The sequence below is a fragment of the Gallinula chloropus genome (genome assembly GCF_964237585.1).
Source record: "Gallinula chloropus genome assembly, chromosome: 7".
NCBI lineage: Eukaryota > Metazoa > Chordata > Aves > Gruiformes > Rallidae > Gallinula > Gallinula chloropus.
In genome coordinates this window covers 3,620,562-3,636,784 of record NC_140092.1, presented here as the reverse complement: position 1 = coordinate 3,636,784, position 16,223 = coordinate 3,620,562, and the positions used below count along the sequence as shown (strand labels likewise).

The 16,223-nt window shown below is 53.8% G+C and overlaps 1 protein-coding gene across 1 annotated transcript; it reads left to right on the top strand.

The window, feature by feature from the left end:
- Positions 1-9,932: 9,932 nt before the first annotated feature.
- MSX1 (msh homeobox 1) lies at positions 9,933-12,860 on the top strand (the record flags this gene model as incomplete). Its single annotated transcript, XM_084266738.1, has 2 exons — positions 9,933-10,386; positions 11,952-12,860. 2 exons carry the CDS (start codon positions 9,933-9,935, stop codon positions 12,380-12,382), a joined length of 885 nt encoding a protein of 294 aa, XP_084122864.1. The 3' UTR covers positions 12,383-12,860.
- Between the last annotated feature and the right edge of the window lie 3,363 nt (positions 12,861-16,223).

The window sequence follows — 16,223 nt, the reverse complement described above, 5'->3', positions numbered from 1 at the left end:
GTGGGGTGAGACCCCAAACCAGCCTTATCCCTGGAAATGTTTGGCCTTGCAGTAGAGAGTGCAACAAGGAAAAACGGGATTGCATGTCTCCAGAGCAGGTTTTCCTAGCAGCTCCAGTGTGTTGTAAACATAGGCTGGATGATGGGCTTCTGGGGACTGGCTGCTTTAAAAAAATCCCTCTCTGGTGGATATTACCTCCAAGGTGGCCAGGACTAACAGGGTGGAGCAGCGTTGAGAAGGTGAATGCAGTGGGACCAGGACAAGGGGGATGAAGCAGAGTCAGATCAGGAAGGGGGATGCAGCAGCGTTGGACCAGGGCGGGGGGATCACAGAATCATAGAATATCACAAGTTAGAGAGAAAATACCATCAAGTGCAACTCCCTGCTCCTTGCAGGACTACCTAAAACTAAACCATATGACTAAAACAATAGTCCAGACACTCCCTGAACTCTGACAAGCTTGCTGCTGTCATCACTTCCCCGGGGAGCCTGTTCCAGTGACCAACCACCCTCTCAGTGAAGAACCTTTCCTAACACCCAATCTGAGCTTCCCCTGGTGTAGCTCCATTCCATGTAGCTGAGAGCTCAGCAGCAGGATACATCCCTCCCCTCGTGTCTCCCCCACTGGGGGCAGACTGGGAGGGGCAGGGGGGCAGCCACCACGTCCCAGCTCGGGGCTTTCAAGGCAGAAACACTTTTTTGAATTCCTCCAAGTAAGATTACAGAAAAGTCTCAGGGTGCCTGGTTAAACAAGTGTGTCTGAACAGGAAAATCAAACAGACAGGGAGCGACTTCAGTTTCCCCGCTTATATGATGCTTGAAATGATAAGCAAGGATATATTTTCACATAATTGGGCTGTGTCAAGGTACTGGCCGTTTGATCAGATAGGCACTCTCTATGTAGGCTCACATCAGAGGGCTAGTAAACTACAAATTAAGGCAGGCTTTAGATTTTGTCTGCAAAGTAGATAAATAAATTGAATTTTATCCCTAAAGGTCATAATGGGAGGTTGGGGAGGGGTGGAATACACAAAAAGAGCAGAATAATGTACCTGGATAAGAGAATTGGAAAGAGTAGGGGAACAAAAACATTGGAAAGGGCTCAATCACTCATTAAGCCCCCCCTAAGTATTTATTGGAAAGATGTGGATTAGCTTCTTTGGGTTCTACAGGCAGCTTTAAGAGCCCACACTTTCATCACCCTAAAAGAGGTCAGCAGGAAAGCAGAGCTAGAGGGGCAGGGGAAATGTAATGCACCATGGTTCCACTGAAGGCTTTTGGTTTGCTTTTGTTCTTTTCATCGGTAATTTTTCCCTTTATTTGGTGTTTGCCTTCACAACAACACCTTGGGGAGGGTGGGACACCCTGGGACACCTCACTCAGGCCAGCTGGGTGAGGGCCAGAGAGCATCGCTCAAACCCTTCCATCCCAGCCCATTTGTTCTGGCATCTTGGACCTGGGGACAGTCAGCCTGCCCTTCCTCCTGCTCCCTTGTCCCCTCACCTCCCTGCAGCCTGCCCCCAGCTGCCTCCAAAGCAGGGGAAAGCTCCCCTGCCCACTCACCCCAGGGAAGGTCTCCCGAACTCCCTTTCCTCTACATGACCACTGCCTAAGCCTATCCCTCCTGCAAATCAAAGTCTGGTCCCCCCAGCCTCGTGCTCCAGACAGATTCCCAGGCTCCAGACAAAAAGGCCAGGGGGGCTCCAGGGGACCCTGCTGGCTCCCAGCCAGCCCTGCTGAAAGGGGATCACGAGAAGCCAAATTTACTCCTAAGAACTAAGTTTCCGGTGACTTTCCAAGATGCTCATAGTACCCCTTTCTCCTTTTTTTTCTTCTTCCTGCCCCTTATTTTTCAAAATCTCAGCTGCAATGGAGGTGTTCCCTGTCACTGCCAGTGAACATGCTGCCCTCCTCCCTTCGCAGCTCTGTGTACACTCCCATGACATTTCCCATCCCTGGTTTTATACATGGGACATACATTTGTACACATGCATACATCTATACCAGTATTTAGCTACTTGTGTCGGCAAGAAAGGAGGACCTGAGTTTACCTATGAGGCTGTTGAACATGATTTTTCCCTGTAAATAGCTACTGGTGGATCAAGTGGTTGGTGATGTGTGCCCACATCCCAGCCCCAGCGATCACAGTGTGGGAGGCAGGATGCAAAGTGTGTGTGTGTGTGTGTGTGTGTGCAAATGTCACCCACTGCTGAGACGTGCAGCTGCACAAGTAACTAGCAAAGGGTGGACTCTCATGTGAGACTTCAGTGAAAAAGAGGGGAAATGATTTGCAAAAGGCCAGCAGCGAGCATTAGGGAGATAATTTTGTGTGCTGAAAGCACCACCCCCACTCCGCCAATTGTCAGAGCATCCTCTTTGTATTAGTGTGGCACTATTAGTTCATTATTTTTCCCTTGAGTTTATAGAAAAAGGAACAAGTAGGAGCACTTTGTTGCTATCCTTCATGTTGTCTCAGAAATAAAAATCAAATTGACCCAAATCCATCCCATGTGTTACAGGACTACGAACAGCAGGGGACAGACCGAATATGGTGCTTCCCCAAACAAGTAGACTTTGGACCTGATGGCAAGACCTCATCCTGCTCTGCAGAGTGGTCCATGCTCCTGACAGGGGACGAGGTTAAGTGGGCAGCAGCCTGTGAGCCTGCTCAGCTGCGTGGAGGGTGTTGTACCTTCAAGCAAGGAGATGCCTGATGCTGTCTGAAAGTCTGAAATACGTTCTGCTGTGACTGACAGAAAAAAAACAACCCATCTGTTGAAAAGCAAAGTGACCCCACACCAACAGAGATCCCACACTTGCTACATAAATAATGTCAAAACCACATATGCAGGAATAACATGAAGGCAGCACAAGGCAGACCGATGTCTAGAAATGTTATCTCTTCTGCTCCAAAAGCTAATCAGTCCAGCAGCAGGCAAGCCAGGAACATTTTAGATTATGTCTATGCTTGCGGTTGATGGAAAGTCTGAGAGGAACATAAGCTTTCTGAAAGACAAATTCAGTTCCCCTACTAAATATTTGGGATTTTTTTCCCTCCTCTTCTGGCAGTAGAATTGTTTGGTTACATTGATTTATTAGAATGACGTAACCCCCAATATCATATCTAGCCATCAGCTGCCACTCAGCAAAAAGATGTGGTGAGATCACATCGCCAAAACAATAATGCACTGGAGTTCCTGAGCAGGAGGTTACATATCATCAGGACAGCTTCAAATACTTGTGGATGGCTTTGATAGCTGCAGGAGTGTGATGTTGTTTTGGTTTTCCATAGGCAGAGCCTGGAAGATACCTGACACCAGTTACTCTGCTATTAAACTGTAGTTTCCCTCGCACAGGGCGATTAAAATCCTTCTATATGTAGATGCACGAATATATGTTTTCCTAACTGGCAGGTTTTTGCTTAAGGCAATCACTTTCAAACCATCAAAAGACATATTTGCCCCAATCCTCCTCCTGGTGAGTTTAGGGAGATATTTTTGGCCCTTGGGTTTTACAGCCACAAATTCAAGGTGTGGGGAGGCAATTTTATCTCGGGAAGCTGCGTGACACCAGCAGAAAGGTCCAAAAAGGAGTGCTGTGAAGAGGAGACCTGCCAAGCTTAACTCAGGTTGGGCTGCAGCGGCTCCCGGCCCTCCTCCAGCTGTGCAGCTGTAGGCAGCAGCTGGAGGAGAAACCCTTCTGCACAGACACAGCCCTGCCGCACACAGGCGTTTGCTTTCCCTTGATTTCTCCTTCCATGAACTCCTTTTTTTTCCCCCTCAGGAGCTGATTATTATCTAGCTGAAACGTATTTCCTTCTAAAAGTGGGTTTGTTTTGCGTTTGGTCCCTCTCCTCCCCTATTTGCACAGACCTCTCTGTTGGGAACAGGCTGAGATCGGGACTCTCTGCAGTTTGCAGACATTTTTCAAAATGTGGGGACACGCATTTCTTCTGCTCTCGCTGTGTTCTTACTGTCCTTTCCATTAGATATTTTCCAGCAGTTTAGAGAGATGTAAAGGAACGGCTTTTATACAATAGGCAAAGAAGCGGGGGGATTATTCCAATGGTCTTGCAAGTTTGGAGTATTTCATCTTCTTCAAAAGGCGAGGAAAAAAAAAAAAAACCAACCCCAAAACTGTGTCCTTGTGAGCAAATGATTAGAAGAAGACTGGGAATACAGTAATTACCCCAAATGGAAACCCAGACCGCAGTCAAACAATACAGCTTTTGTAAACCGGCTCCGCCTGTAAAAAATCTAGGAAATCTCATAACTAGAGCTGGCGAAATCCTTTTCTTATGCAACGATATGTAAAAGGCTCCTGAGAAATGAGGAGTAAACATGGGAACGCTGTAAAATAGCATGATAATGAACTTGCTCTGAGCATCGGAGATCGCCTTGGCGGTACCAGCGTGGATTCCTTCAACCACAAAGTGTTTTCTCAGGTTAAGGAATTTAGGACAAATTACGTTTCGTGACAAAAACAAGCGCGTGAAGACACGTAAACCGGGACTCGCCATAATCTACCTCGATCGTTGGGGAATTCGAGGGGGCCAAAGGAATTGGGAGCGAGACAGAGTGCGGCTTTGAATGAATGTCCTTTATGAGAGCGCGGAGAGAAGATCATTTATATCCTTCATATTTTATAGTTTTGCCTCTAGGAAAGAAAAGACCAGCGGAGTCCCGACTATCATTTACTCATAATGATCGCATTCAAACTAGTGATTCACAGTGAATCATATAATAAGGTTTCCATTTTGCGCATGGGGAGAAGAAGGAGGGGTGGTTAAACTTTGTTCAGTCCGCATTCATGCCCCCGGCCTCCTGTCTCCCTTGAACTGTCCGGTTCAAATGACTCACCCAGGGGGCGACGCTTTTTATTTTCGTTTGGTTTTTGGGGGTTGTTTTTTTTTTCCCCCTCTTTATTCCCCCACCACCACCACCACCTTCGCTTAGCCCCAAGCAATTAAAATCCCTAGAAGGATAGCTGGCAGGTTAATTGTACGGTTATGCATTTTCCTACGGCAGAGTTTCATCCGAGGGCGGCTCCAACTTTGGCGGCCTCTCGGGGCTCCGCGCCGGCGGTGGGTCTGCCCCAGAGCAGCGGGAGAAGACCCCCTGCCAGCCCGGGCACCGGCGGCTGCGGCTCCGCGGAGCTCCGGGCCCGGTGCAGCCCCGCGGCACGGCGCGGCTGCGGGCAGGAGAAGCAGCCGTGGGTGCCGTGGCTTGTAGCGGCACCGGGAAAGGGAAAGAAAGTTCCTTTTCGGCGTTTTGGCCTAAATCCGCACCCGCAGCCACCGTCCCTGATCTCGGGGGGGGACGGGGGACGGGGGACGGACAGCCCCGTTCTGCGCGCCCCTCCTGCGCGTTTGGGGGATTCGGCACCTGAGACCCTTCTTCCCACACAGAGGTTATTGCAGAGACACCCCCCCTCCACACACGGGTAGGCACATACACACACCCGCCGGCTCGCTGTTAATGTGAGCGGCACACGGGTGCTCTCTTCGCTCTCTGGACCTTTGCCATCTGCTAGCGTTTCAGGTAAAAAAAAAAGCAAGGCGAGGGCAGGGTAAAGCTTTAGGGGTCGAGAGGAGGCGGCTGGCTGGGCAGGGAGGTCTGCGCCGGGATGGGAGACGCGCGTCGGCCAGCGCGACCCATCAACCGCCGCTCCAGCACACCCCGGTGAGGAATAGTCGGAGTCACCCCAAAAAAAAGCCAACGAAAGAAAGGCACCGAGGAAGGGAAAGGCTCGGAGAGCACAAACATCCAGGAGCGAGCAGGCGAGGAGAGGCAGGTCGGTGCTGGCGGGCAGGGGCAGAGGTGATGCCACGCAGATACCGGCCTCAAATGCGCCTGGAGGAGCGGTGCTCCTCTCCAGGAGAGCCGGCACCTTTGTAAGAGCTTTAAAAAAAGCACATAAAATGAAATAGGCGTGTTGTCACTGAAGGGAAACCACTGCCTTAGCCATGGGGCTTTCACCAAGACAGCCAAGTTTCCTTTTGAGCAGAGCAGAGAGTCTCGAAGTCTGCTTGACATCTTGAAGCTTAAATAACCGTAAGGCATTGTTACTCCCTGGCAGCAAAGTGCCTCGTTACGCCTGATTGAGCTAATTGCTTTGAAATAGGATATATTATCTATAATTATAGAGATCTTGGAGGAGACGGTCAGCCTTTTCTTTCATCTTTTCCAAGTGCATCATAATGTCGCGATCAAATTAATTTGGACCACTTGAAATAGTGCCTTCCTTTCAGCCCGGCTCCTCCGACCCTCAAAGAGCCGGGGACGCCTCGGCGGCTGGAGCTTGGCCATCCAAATCAGCACTCCTGGTAACCTCCCGAGGACCAGCCCAGGTGCCTGAAGCCCTAAAAGTAGTTTGGGTTATGTTTAATCTGGGCAGAAAGAGAAAGGGGAAAAGAGCCGGGCGGGGGGCGGGGAAGGAAAAGAACTGAGGTCTTTTCGCATTACCCGACGCTCAGCAGAGAAGGAGCAGCGACGGGAGCAGGGAGTGTTGAGACTTGAAGGGCTTTGGGGGCTCGTAAAGCCCGCGGGACATTTTTAGCCTTTGCGATAGATCTGGCTCTTTGCCTCCAGGGCTGAGCCGCTCAGAGCTGGAGCAAGGCTGGCTGAAAGGCGCGCAGGGAGCGCGCAGGGACAGCGCAGTCACTGTCCGGCACGGCGGAGCTGCCCCGAAGCCACCAGTCTCCAAAGCCTCCTCCTGTCCTGCGGGGCTGACCGGTCTCCTAAGAGCCGCTGTCTCGGGGGAAATAAAATAGAAACAAGGGAAACAACACCCCTCTCCTTTCTGAGTTCTGCCTTTAAGTCAAAGATAACGTTTACAAAAGGCAGACAATGCCCTGAATTGGCTTAGCGCTGCCTCCTGTCCTCCCTCCCCATCCCCCACGCACTCCTCCCAGCCCTTGTTGTATTCCCACCGAAATAAAATGCTGTGGGTAATAGCTTTGCCTAGCACATTCATTATATTGAAACGGGACTGTTTAGGATGCTAATTGCCCAATATTGTTATCTAGCACAAGTGCCTTCAGGGAAGCGCCACGGTTCCCAATAAAAACACTGGACTGGAACAAGCACCAATAAAGTCCCCTATTCCTCCCCCCCCTTTATCCCCCCCCCAGCCCTTTCACTTCGGTTTTTCTTACGGCTCAGGGAGGAAAATAAGAGAGGGGCATCTAAAACCAAGTCGGACTATCAATACAAGGGAACTGATTGTGGAAAAAGAAAAAGAAGTTCCTAAATCCGGAGCTGTTTCGGTCACCCAGAGCGCAGCGAGCAGGTCGAGAAGAGTTGGGCTACTAAAAATTTCCCGCTAGACAAAGAAATACATCTCGGGGCAGATTTCGTTTTGCAAATTCGGCTTCTCTATTCCTAACGAAGAACTTGTAGAGTTCTTTAAGAAGGTAAAGGAAGGAGCAAGCAACGAAACAAACTTTACTGGCTTCCCGTTTTCAGCCCAAGAGCTTGCCAGCATGTGAGTTAGAATCAAGTCCTTGCTATAGTACAGTGATTAAAATACCACCGAGTATGACAGAAACGTAAACACAAAGCGTTCATTGCTGGGAGATAAATAAAGAGCTAATTATCTCATTCTGTCAACTCTCAATGAGAGCGGGATCTCGCGCTCAGTGTGGGACGCACACTCATCTCAAACCTCAGCAACATCCCAACGTTCAAACCATTCTGCAAAAGAAGAGCGGGGAAAACAAACCTCAGCAGTTCTGGGTTTTCCTTTCATATTTCTATCAAAACAGTGGGCTCGAAAGTAGCCCAGGGGCTGCCTGGAGGTCTAATAAACACATCACTTTTGCGCGGTTGAGTTTGGGACCACGGGGGAAAAAAATAAAGGGATTTTTTTTTAAAAAAAAATAAGATCCTACCTGTAGGATCGGGTGGAGGGGACACCGTGAAACACGATGCATCGCTATTTGTGCGTGTTTTCTTAGTCGGGGGTGGGGTGGGGGTGCATCTTCGCGTCAGGCACCGGGCTTTGGGAAAATGTCGTGTGATTGGTAGAGCAAACTAATTTTGTCAGGCTGAATGTGCCGATGTCCCAGGGCTAAGGCGCCTTGCTCCCTTGATGCGGGTTAACGTCCTCAATAGTCCCCCTCCAGCTGAAGCCTTTGATCAGACCGCTGCTGGCGCCTAAAAACAACATCACTTGTCTGCCTATTAGAGGCACTGACTAATCGTGACAGATTGTTTATTCTCGCAATTAGCAATGCAGCCGCTTCTCCGAGCACCCCCTCCACACCCCGCCCGGCCCGGCCCGGCCCGGCCTCCCGGCCCGACGGGGCGCGGGGGAGGCTGCGGGCAGCGGCACCGGCACCGGCGGAGCGCTCAGCCGGGCTGGGCTGGACGGCGGCACCGCCGCTCCCCGCCTCGCAGGAGCGTTCAGCGGGGCGGCACGAATCGGGAGGGGAATTGAAGGTATCTGTGCGAGCTGTACGTCGGTGAAGAAGTCTCTGAAATTGTGCGTTCACCCTAATCTATAGGAGGGGTACCCTGCGAGTCTCCTACAAATCATCTGCAGCTAGAAGGGATGGTGTATGAGCTCGGCACGACATGGATGTGCACTGGCGGGATAGTACCTACAGTAAGCCAGGGTACATACCCCCGAGTGTGTAAGATACGTGTACGTGTGTAAGATACGCGTGTGTGTGTGTGTGTAGCTGCGTGCAGGACAATTCATTTCAATCAGGTCCTGTTCCTTATCAGTTAATAAAATGTCTGCTGTATCAATTCATTTCATAATCTATATGCTCCTAATCTCCCATCTTTACTGGGTCCAGTTAAAAGGGAAGGGAATTCGCTGTCCCTCCCCGTTTAGATAATTACCCTTAAATGACTGCAAGAGCCTCTTGTGTTCCGAGGAGATTAGAGCCCTGCAGCTATCAATAAACTTTTCTCAGCGAGCGGCCAATCACGTTATTAGAGAGCGGCTCCGTTTTACTGCACATCCGTCCTGAGCGCGGGGATAAGGCATCGTAAAACAAATTTACAAAACAAAATAGCCGGGACTTTAATGGGTCTGGGGCTTAAGATGTTGCTTTTTACGTGAAAGAACATTTCGTTATCTGGAGGCACGCACACGTCTATGCCATGGAACGCAGGGCGATTTATGCGTGTATTTGTGTGTGTGTGTGTGTGTATGTACGTGCGGGTCGACGTCGAACACACCGTAGGGCCGGGCGTTTATTGAGAGACCAAACAAAGAAAACAAACCAAACCTCCACAGAATCAAACCAAACCCAAACGAGCAACTCCAGCTCCCCCTCCCCCCCCCCCCCCCAAAAAAAAACCTAACCCCACTTTTCATGGCGCAGCCAGGCAGTGGGATAGGCAGGGGCTTCCTCCGAGAGGTCACACTCCGGACTGTTGGCTTTCCAGAGTAACACGGCTCGGGCCCGCTCCCTCGCGCTTCGCCAACAGAAACACCGGGTGTTTTTTTCCGACGTTAACACAGTTCTTTCACGGTTTTCGAGCCCGCACCCCCCCACACCCCCCATCCCCACGGCGGAGTGCTGTTCCGACAGCCCCGGCCTTCCTTCACTCCCGCTTGCGATGCGCTGGGGCACGGAGCGGGGCCAGGGCGGAGTGGGGGGGGGCGGGGGGTAAGCGGAGCGGGACGCCCCGACGGCGAGTACGGCCCGGCCCGGCTCGTCCCGTGTCCCCCCCCCCGCACGCCCGCTCGCTCCCGGTGCCGCCGCCGCGCCGCAGCCAATGGGGCGCCTCTGCCCCGCCCCCCGTGCGCTGGTTGGGCGGTGCCTTCCCCCGCGCCGCTTTATCAGGCGGCGCCGCCCGCCGTGGGGCCGGAGCGCGCCGACGGCTGTACGCGCCCCTCCGCCGCCCCGGCCCCATGAGCCGCGGCGCCCGCTCCCGCTCGGCGCTGCGGTGGCGACGGCGGCGGGCCGCCTCTGCATGGCCCCGGCTGTGGATATGACCACCGCGCCCACCGGCGTCCGCAGCGACGAGCTGCCCGCGTCCGCCTTCAGCAAGCCCGGCGGCGGCGGCCTCCCCGTCGCGGCGGCGATGGGCGGGGAAGAGGAGAGCGACAAGCCCAAGGTCTCCCCATCCCTCCTGCCGTTCAGCGTGGAGGCGCTCATGGCCGATCACAGGAAGCCGGGCGGCAGGGAGGGCTCCGAGGGCGCCGGGCCCCCGCCGGGCGCCGGGGCGGCTGCCCGCGCCACCCTCAGCCCCCGCCTGGGTGCCCTGACAGCGGAGGCGCCGGCCTCTCCGCTGCCTCTCGGCGGACACTTCTCCGTCGGGGGGCTGGTCAAGCTTCCCGAAGAAGCCCTGGTCAAGGCGGAAAGCCCCGAGAAGCAGGAACGGAGCCCCTGGATGCAAAGCCCACGGTTCTCGCCGCCTCCCCCGAGTAAGTAGGGTCCGGGAGCGGGCGGGCTGGGTGGGACACCCCCGCCACCATCCCCGCGCCGTCTCCGCCCTTCTCCCGGGGCCGGTCGGTGCGGGGGCAGCGCTGCGGGGGCGGCCGGGGATTTCTTCTGGCTTCCACTCAGCCCGGCCCTTCCTGGCATGTTTTTCCCTGCGGTTCGCGCTCTCTGCCGGGCCTGCTGAAAAGACTGACTCGGTTCAGCCGAGCGTCGGGGGGATGGCTGTGACGGCAGGAGGAAGAGCGGCCGCGCCAGGGAGAGATTTTGTGCCAAGCGTTAAAGCGGGGGGGTGAGGGAGGGCCAGCCCGGCTTGCCTGTTATCTTAACCTAGGCTCGAACCGGCCGAGCAAAGCCTGACTCAGCCTCAGCAGTGTTTTTTTCCCGAAAGTGGCTTAATTTCGTAAGGGCTCCCAGCCGCGGCGCCTGCGGGCTGAGCGGGCTTCGGCCCCAGCTGCTGCTGTCCCGAGTGCCGCATCTCGACAAGTCCCAATAGCCGCATTTACTGGTGTCTTCCTGCTTTCCTACGGAGACATCTGAAATAATAAAAAATAACACCGGGAGGGCAGAGACCAGGAAAGCCCGTTAATCTTCTCCGGTGGCCGCGCTCAGCCCAGAGCCGGGCAGCCTGGGCCGCTGTGCCATCGGCCGGCCGGATCCTGCTCCCTCCCTCCCTCCTTGGGCTGTATGGAAAGCGGCGAGCTTGGGCTGAGGTTTTCCGGAGCCTTTGGGGTGCTCTTGGCAGACCTGCGAACAGCGCTGTTTACTCTTTCCCTCGGAGAAAGGCAGGTTTCCCAAAAGGACTTCTATGGAGTGCGTTAATTTATTTAAATTGCGAAGTTAAAGTTGTTGGAGAACTAAAGCCGGGGCAGATCGAGGTTGAGGACCCTTAGAAATGCTAAGAGGAGCAGACCGGTGAAGAGCCTAGGTTGAGGCTGAGTGTTAATTCAGAGCTCATAATTAATTACATGCTTAATCCGGTTCCCAGGGGCCTAATGAAGAGAGTGTGAGTCTGAGGAGAAGCCAGTCCGTTTTGATGTTTTGGGTTTTTTTTTTTTTCCTGAATTCAATAAGAAGGACTGAAAATGTTTGGGGAGGTTGGATTTTTTTTGTGTGTGGTGTTTGGGGTTTTTTTTCCTATGGAGGTCACTCCTTCACTTATGTCTCTTCTGTATGAGAAGAGTCACGGAGGCAGGAGTTGGAGGGTATATGAGTGTCTGACTCCACGCTCCTGCCCTTTTGCGAGTTTTCCCATGGTGATGGAGAAGGTCTTGCTGCAAAGCACTGCGAGTGTAACTTCGAGCCTGGGACTCTTGAAAAACCTAATTCATAAAGGACCCGCTTTCCTTAACTGGAGCGGCAGACATCAAATTAAAGGGTGCCCCGGGCATCCCTGGAGCTCTCTTGCCCACCTCACTTGGAGCAGGAACGTATTTCCACCCCAGCTTCTGTAAGGTGGGGGGGCTCGGCGGGCGGTGTGGGTTCGGGCGCTGCTAACGGAGGTGTTTCTCTCTCTCTCCTTCTCCCTTCTCATGGCTGCTAATGGGCGCAGGGCGGCTGAGCCCCCCAGCTTGCACCCTGCGCAAGCACAAGACGAACAGGAAGCCCCGGACGCCCTTCACCACGGCGCAGCTGCTGGCCCTCGAGAGGAAGTTTCGGCAGAAGCAGTACCTGTCCATCGCCGAGCGCGCAGAGTTCTCCAGCTCGCTCAGCCTCACCGAGACCCAGGTGAAGATCTGGTTCCAGAACCGCCGTGCCAAGGCCAAGCGGCTCCAGGAGGCCGAGCTGGAGAAGCTGAAGATGGCAGCCAAGCCCATGCTCCCGCCTGCTGCTTTCGGCATCTCCTTCCCGCTGGGCGGCCCGGCTGTGGCTAGCGCCTCTCTGTACGGTGCTTCCAGCCCTTTCCAGCGGGCAGGACTGCCCGTGGCTCCTGTGGGACTGTACACAGCGCATGTGGGATACAGCATGTACCACCTCACATAGAGCTGAGCCCAGCCCGCCGACTGGCTGCTCCCGCCGGCCCCGCACATGCTCCTTCCCTGCTCCTCTGGTTCCTCGCTGCGGACTTCATCACGGGCCCCGTGGCAGAGACTTTGCCAGTCGGACTCTGCTCAGCCTCTCTGCTTCCCCCTGTGATGCCGGCCCCCGGTCCAGCCCTGTTCCACTCCCCCCAGCAGTCTGGGGAGCTGCTCTACTCTGGGCAGAAGCCTGAGTCGTTGCCCCAGCTGCTCCCCAGCACAGGGCAGCGATGGACCAGCCTGTCCTACTTCCCCCTGGTCCGGCTGGCAGACTGGGGACAGCACCCCCACCGTCGGGGAAGAAACTGTGGAAGAGAAACAGCATAAAGGGGGCTGAAAGACATAGGACGTTTCTCTTACTTTCTGCAAGGTGAAGTCAAGAGGCAGAAGTGTAGAGCAGCCTCTTCTGTCCCTGTGTAACAGCACTGTCTGTTACCTGTGTTTGTTCCTCCACCAGCTCCTTTAGAAGGGGCTCTGTGTACTATGTAATATACTGTATATTTGAAATTTTATTATCATTTATATTATAGCTATATTTGTTAAATAAATTAATTTTAAGCTACTGTTTGATGTGGTTGGTTTGTTCCTTGCCCTGCCAGGTGTGATAGGAGAAAAGACTGAATTTGTGTGTTTGGGGGACAGGAGAGAGGGACTAGCTGGTTTTCTTCCTTCCCTGAAGCCTTCAGCCTCAGACAGTGAGGCCTCGGCTGAGTTTTCAGCTTGCTGCATATCCCGGAGCTGCCCTGTCCTCACGGCTGCCTGAGGTTTCTTTGTTTTCCCCCTGCACCAGCCCTCCGTGGCAGCTCCCGCTGCATCCCCTGCCCGAGGGTGTAGGCATCCGCTGCCGCTCTTCCCGCACGGCTCCCAGGTCTGGCTTTCTCGGCCCCAGGAGGGAGAAAAGCTGCTCCTCTCCCCATCAGCGGCCTCTTTATTTCTGGGAAGCTCTCGGTCGCAGCCCTCGACGGCTGCTAGAAGCTTTGGACTGGAGTGACCTGTCCCCTACCTCGGTGCCAACCCTTGAGAAGAGAGCAAGGGCTTTGGCCGAAGCTCTCTTCGTCAGGGAAGGGGGAGCACCGGGGGCTTCTGGCTGGTAGGGAGGAGAGGGGGCTGTGGCGGTGGGGTTGGTGCGGGAGAAGGGGGGGGAAAAAGCGCACTGATAGCGGTACGAGGCAGCGCTGGAGCTCAGTGGCCGAGGTTGTTAAAAGTAGGGGGTGATGGGGAGCGGTGGTGTTTGGGGCGGGATGCCGACCCGCGGTAGGCAGCCGGCGGGACTCGCGGCACCGACGGTCGGGACCGCTCGGCGCCGTCCATTAGCTCCGGCCACCCTGCAGCCCTCAGCAGCCGGCTCCGCTGGAAACCCGTCCCGATCGCTACAGCCCCGTGGAAAACCGTCCGCGACGGCCGAAGACCCCGCGGAAGAGAGCGGCGGGCCGCCCCGCTCCGCCAGCCCCGCCGGCTGCGCCTCCGAGCCCCCTCAGTGCGCCGGTGCTCCCGACTTCGTGTTGCTGATCTCTCGGGTTAAGTAGAGTACTGGTTCCCCCTTTTATTGCCTTCGTTTAGTTTTGTTTTATTTTTGTGCTTTAACCTTTGTGCTCGAGGAATGGGCGCTGAGAAATTGGGGTTCTTTATATTTTTCTTTCTGTCCCTTTCGGGTTTTTGTTGGTTTTTTTTTTTTTTCACCCCGCTGCTTTCATTTCCAGCAATTTAAAACGTTAAGGTTGAAGCAAAGTTAGAAGGAAAATAATTGCTGTAATGAGGCTCGGCAATCTTCTGCAGGCACTGTGGCTCCAGCGAGACTGTAGCTGGGGGCGAGGCGGGACTTTTATCATCTCCTAAATATCAATGATGCATTCAATAACTCAACAAAACAACATACCTGAACCCAGGCGCTTTCTCCAGAACTCGCTGCTCTAATCCCCCTCTTCTCATCCCACGCTCCGCACTGGCCACCTAGTCCTTTCTGGACCTGGGGTGAATTTTAGAATTTTGTGGTTTGCTGTTTTGTTTTGGTGTTGGTTTTTTTTTTTGGGTTTTTTTTTTTCTTTCCCCCTCCCCACTCCTCCCTCCTTTTTGGTCTGGCTTTTCTTTTCCGATCATTTCTTTTCTCTGTGCAAATGACAGTGTCTGTGATCCTGACCCCAGCGCCCAACGCCGCGCCGGCCCGGGGAGAGCGCGGTGGCGGCTCTTTTTTTCTTTTTCCCACGTAGTTTCTCTGGCAGAAAAAGGCTGGAGATAAACTCAGCCTCTGCGCGATTAGACCGCGGGTTTGGGGGGAAGATCTAATCGCGCAGGAGGCCAGGTTTATCCTGTAAAGAAACCCTTAAAAGGCCGAGAGAGGTTTTAAACTAACAAGAAGGTCGTTGGGCTGGCTCCCTGCAAGCCCCGCTCCCCCTCCGCCGGCACCTTTGGGCGCTGCGGGGCTGGGCTGCGGGCAAGTCGGGACCCTTTCATCTCTCCGCTTTGTCTGTTTTGGTTTTTCTTTTTCTTTTTTTTCTTCTTTTTTTTTTTTACATTATGTCAACTTGGGATGGATATTCGAAGCGCAGGATTCCTATTGAACATGTCTTTGCTTTAAGTTTTCCCCCTGACCCTTGGGCTAAAGTCCTTGGTTGCTCAATTAAACCCAGATGAGAACAATTAATAACTAAGTAATGACAATAAGTTGGGAATCACACGGATGAACGCTCCATGTGAATAGGAAAAGCTCACACAAAAGAGCAAAAAGGATTTGTCGGCTCTTTTTAAGGGGGAATTGGCTTTTCTTTTTTCTTGCCTCTGGCTTACCAGCAAATAAAACTCACTTTTGTGTCTTTGTCGCCTTAAGGATCTCAGTGGGCAGTTGGAAGTGAGAATGGCTGTTTTCCTTTCAACTTGAGGGTGCTGGCGCCACGCAGCCCCAAGGATAGAGAGTAGCCAAAGCAAAGTTTCCTAATAACTCCCCTCTCCCCCGCCACCCCTCCCCAGTCTCTCCGGTACCCCCACCCTCCCCCCCACCCCCCCCGGCTCCATACATATCTCCACACACGCTCCTAGAGAGCCTGAGCAGACAGACGAGAGAAAGCAGAGGGGGCCCCGAGCACATCCATGTACCACCGCGGACTCCCAGACGAGGCAACCCGCCGCCGTGGGAAAGCGATGCCGCCGTGACGCGACACTTTCCACGGAGGCTGGGAAAGAAAGCACAGGCGGTAGCCAGAGCACGTTGGAAGGACCAACCACCCCTAGAACCACACATAAAATAAAAGGGAAGCCATTTAAAAAAAAAAAAACAAAACTTTCTGCTTTTATTCCAGCGACTGGGGGGAACGGGTTCGCTATCGGCAGAAGAGAGCAGCCTCCCCGGGCGCCTTCGCCCGGCACCAGCTCCGTGAGGGCTGGGAAGCGCCGCGGCATCGCCCCGGCTCCAGCTTCGGGAGCTTCCAGCAGAGCTTCCAGCGCTGCCTTTAGCAGTTAAAGGCTAAGGAAAGGCTCTCCCCCAGTTTTAGCTCCGCAGGAGGAGGCTACCGGGAAAATCCGCCCAGCAGATCTGTGGTTAAATCGTGGGTTTGTTTTCTGCTCTGAATTCCTGGTGCTTTCAGAGTTTCTCCCTGAATTCGCTGTTTAACTCGAAACACGGATCGGTGCCCTGTTGAATGCCGCACCCGACGTTTTTCCTTCGTGCTCAAGTGAGTTAGGCGCTGAAAGCCTGTTTTCAAAAGTGAGGGCAGGCTAAATTCAGCAGCCTCCTGCTGCTCAGGATCGCGCCTGAGAACACAACCTTCAGAAATCAGAGGCAGAGCAGCCAAGCTGCCTAACTTACCCATTGT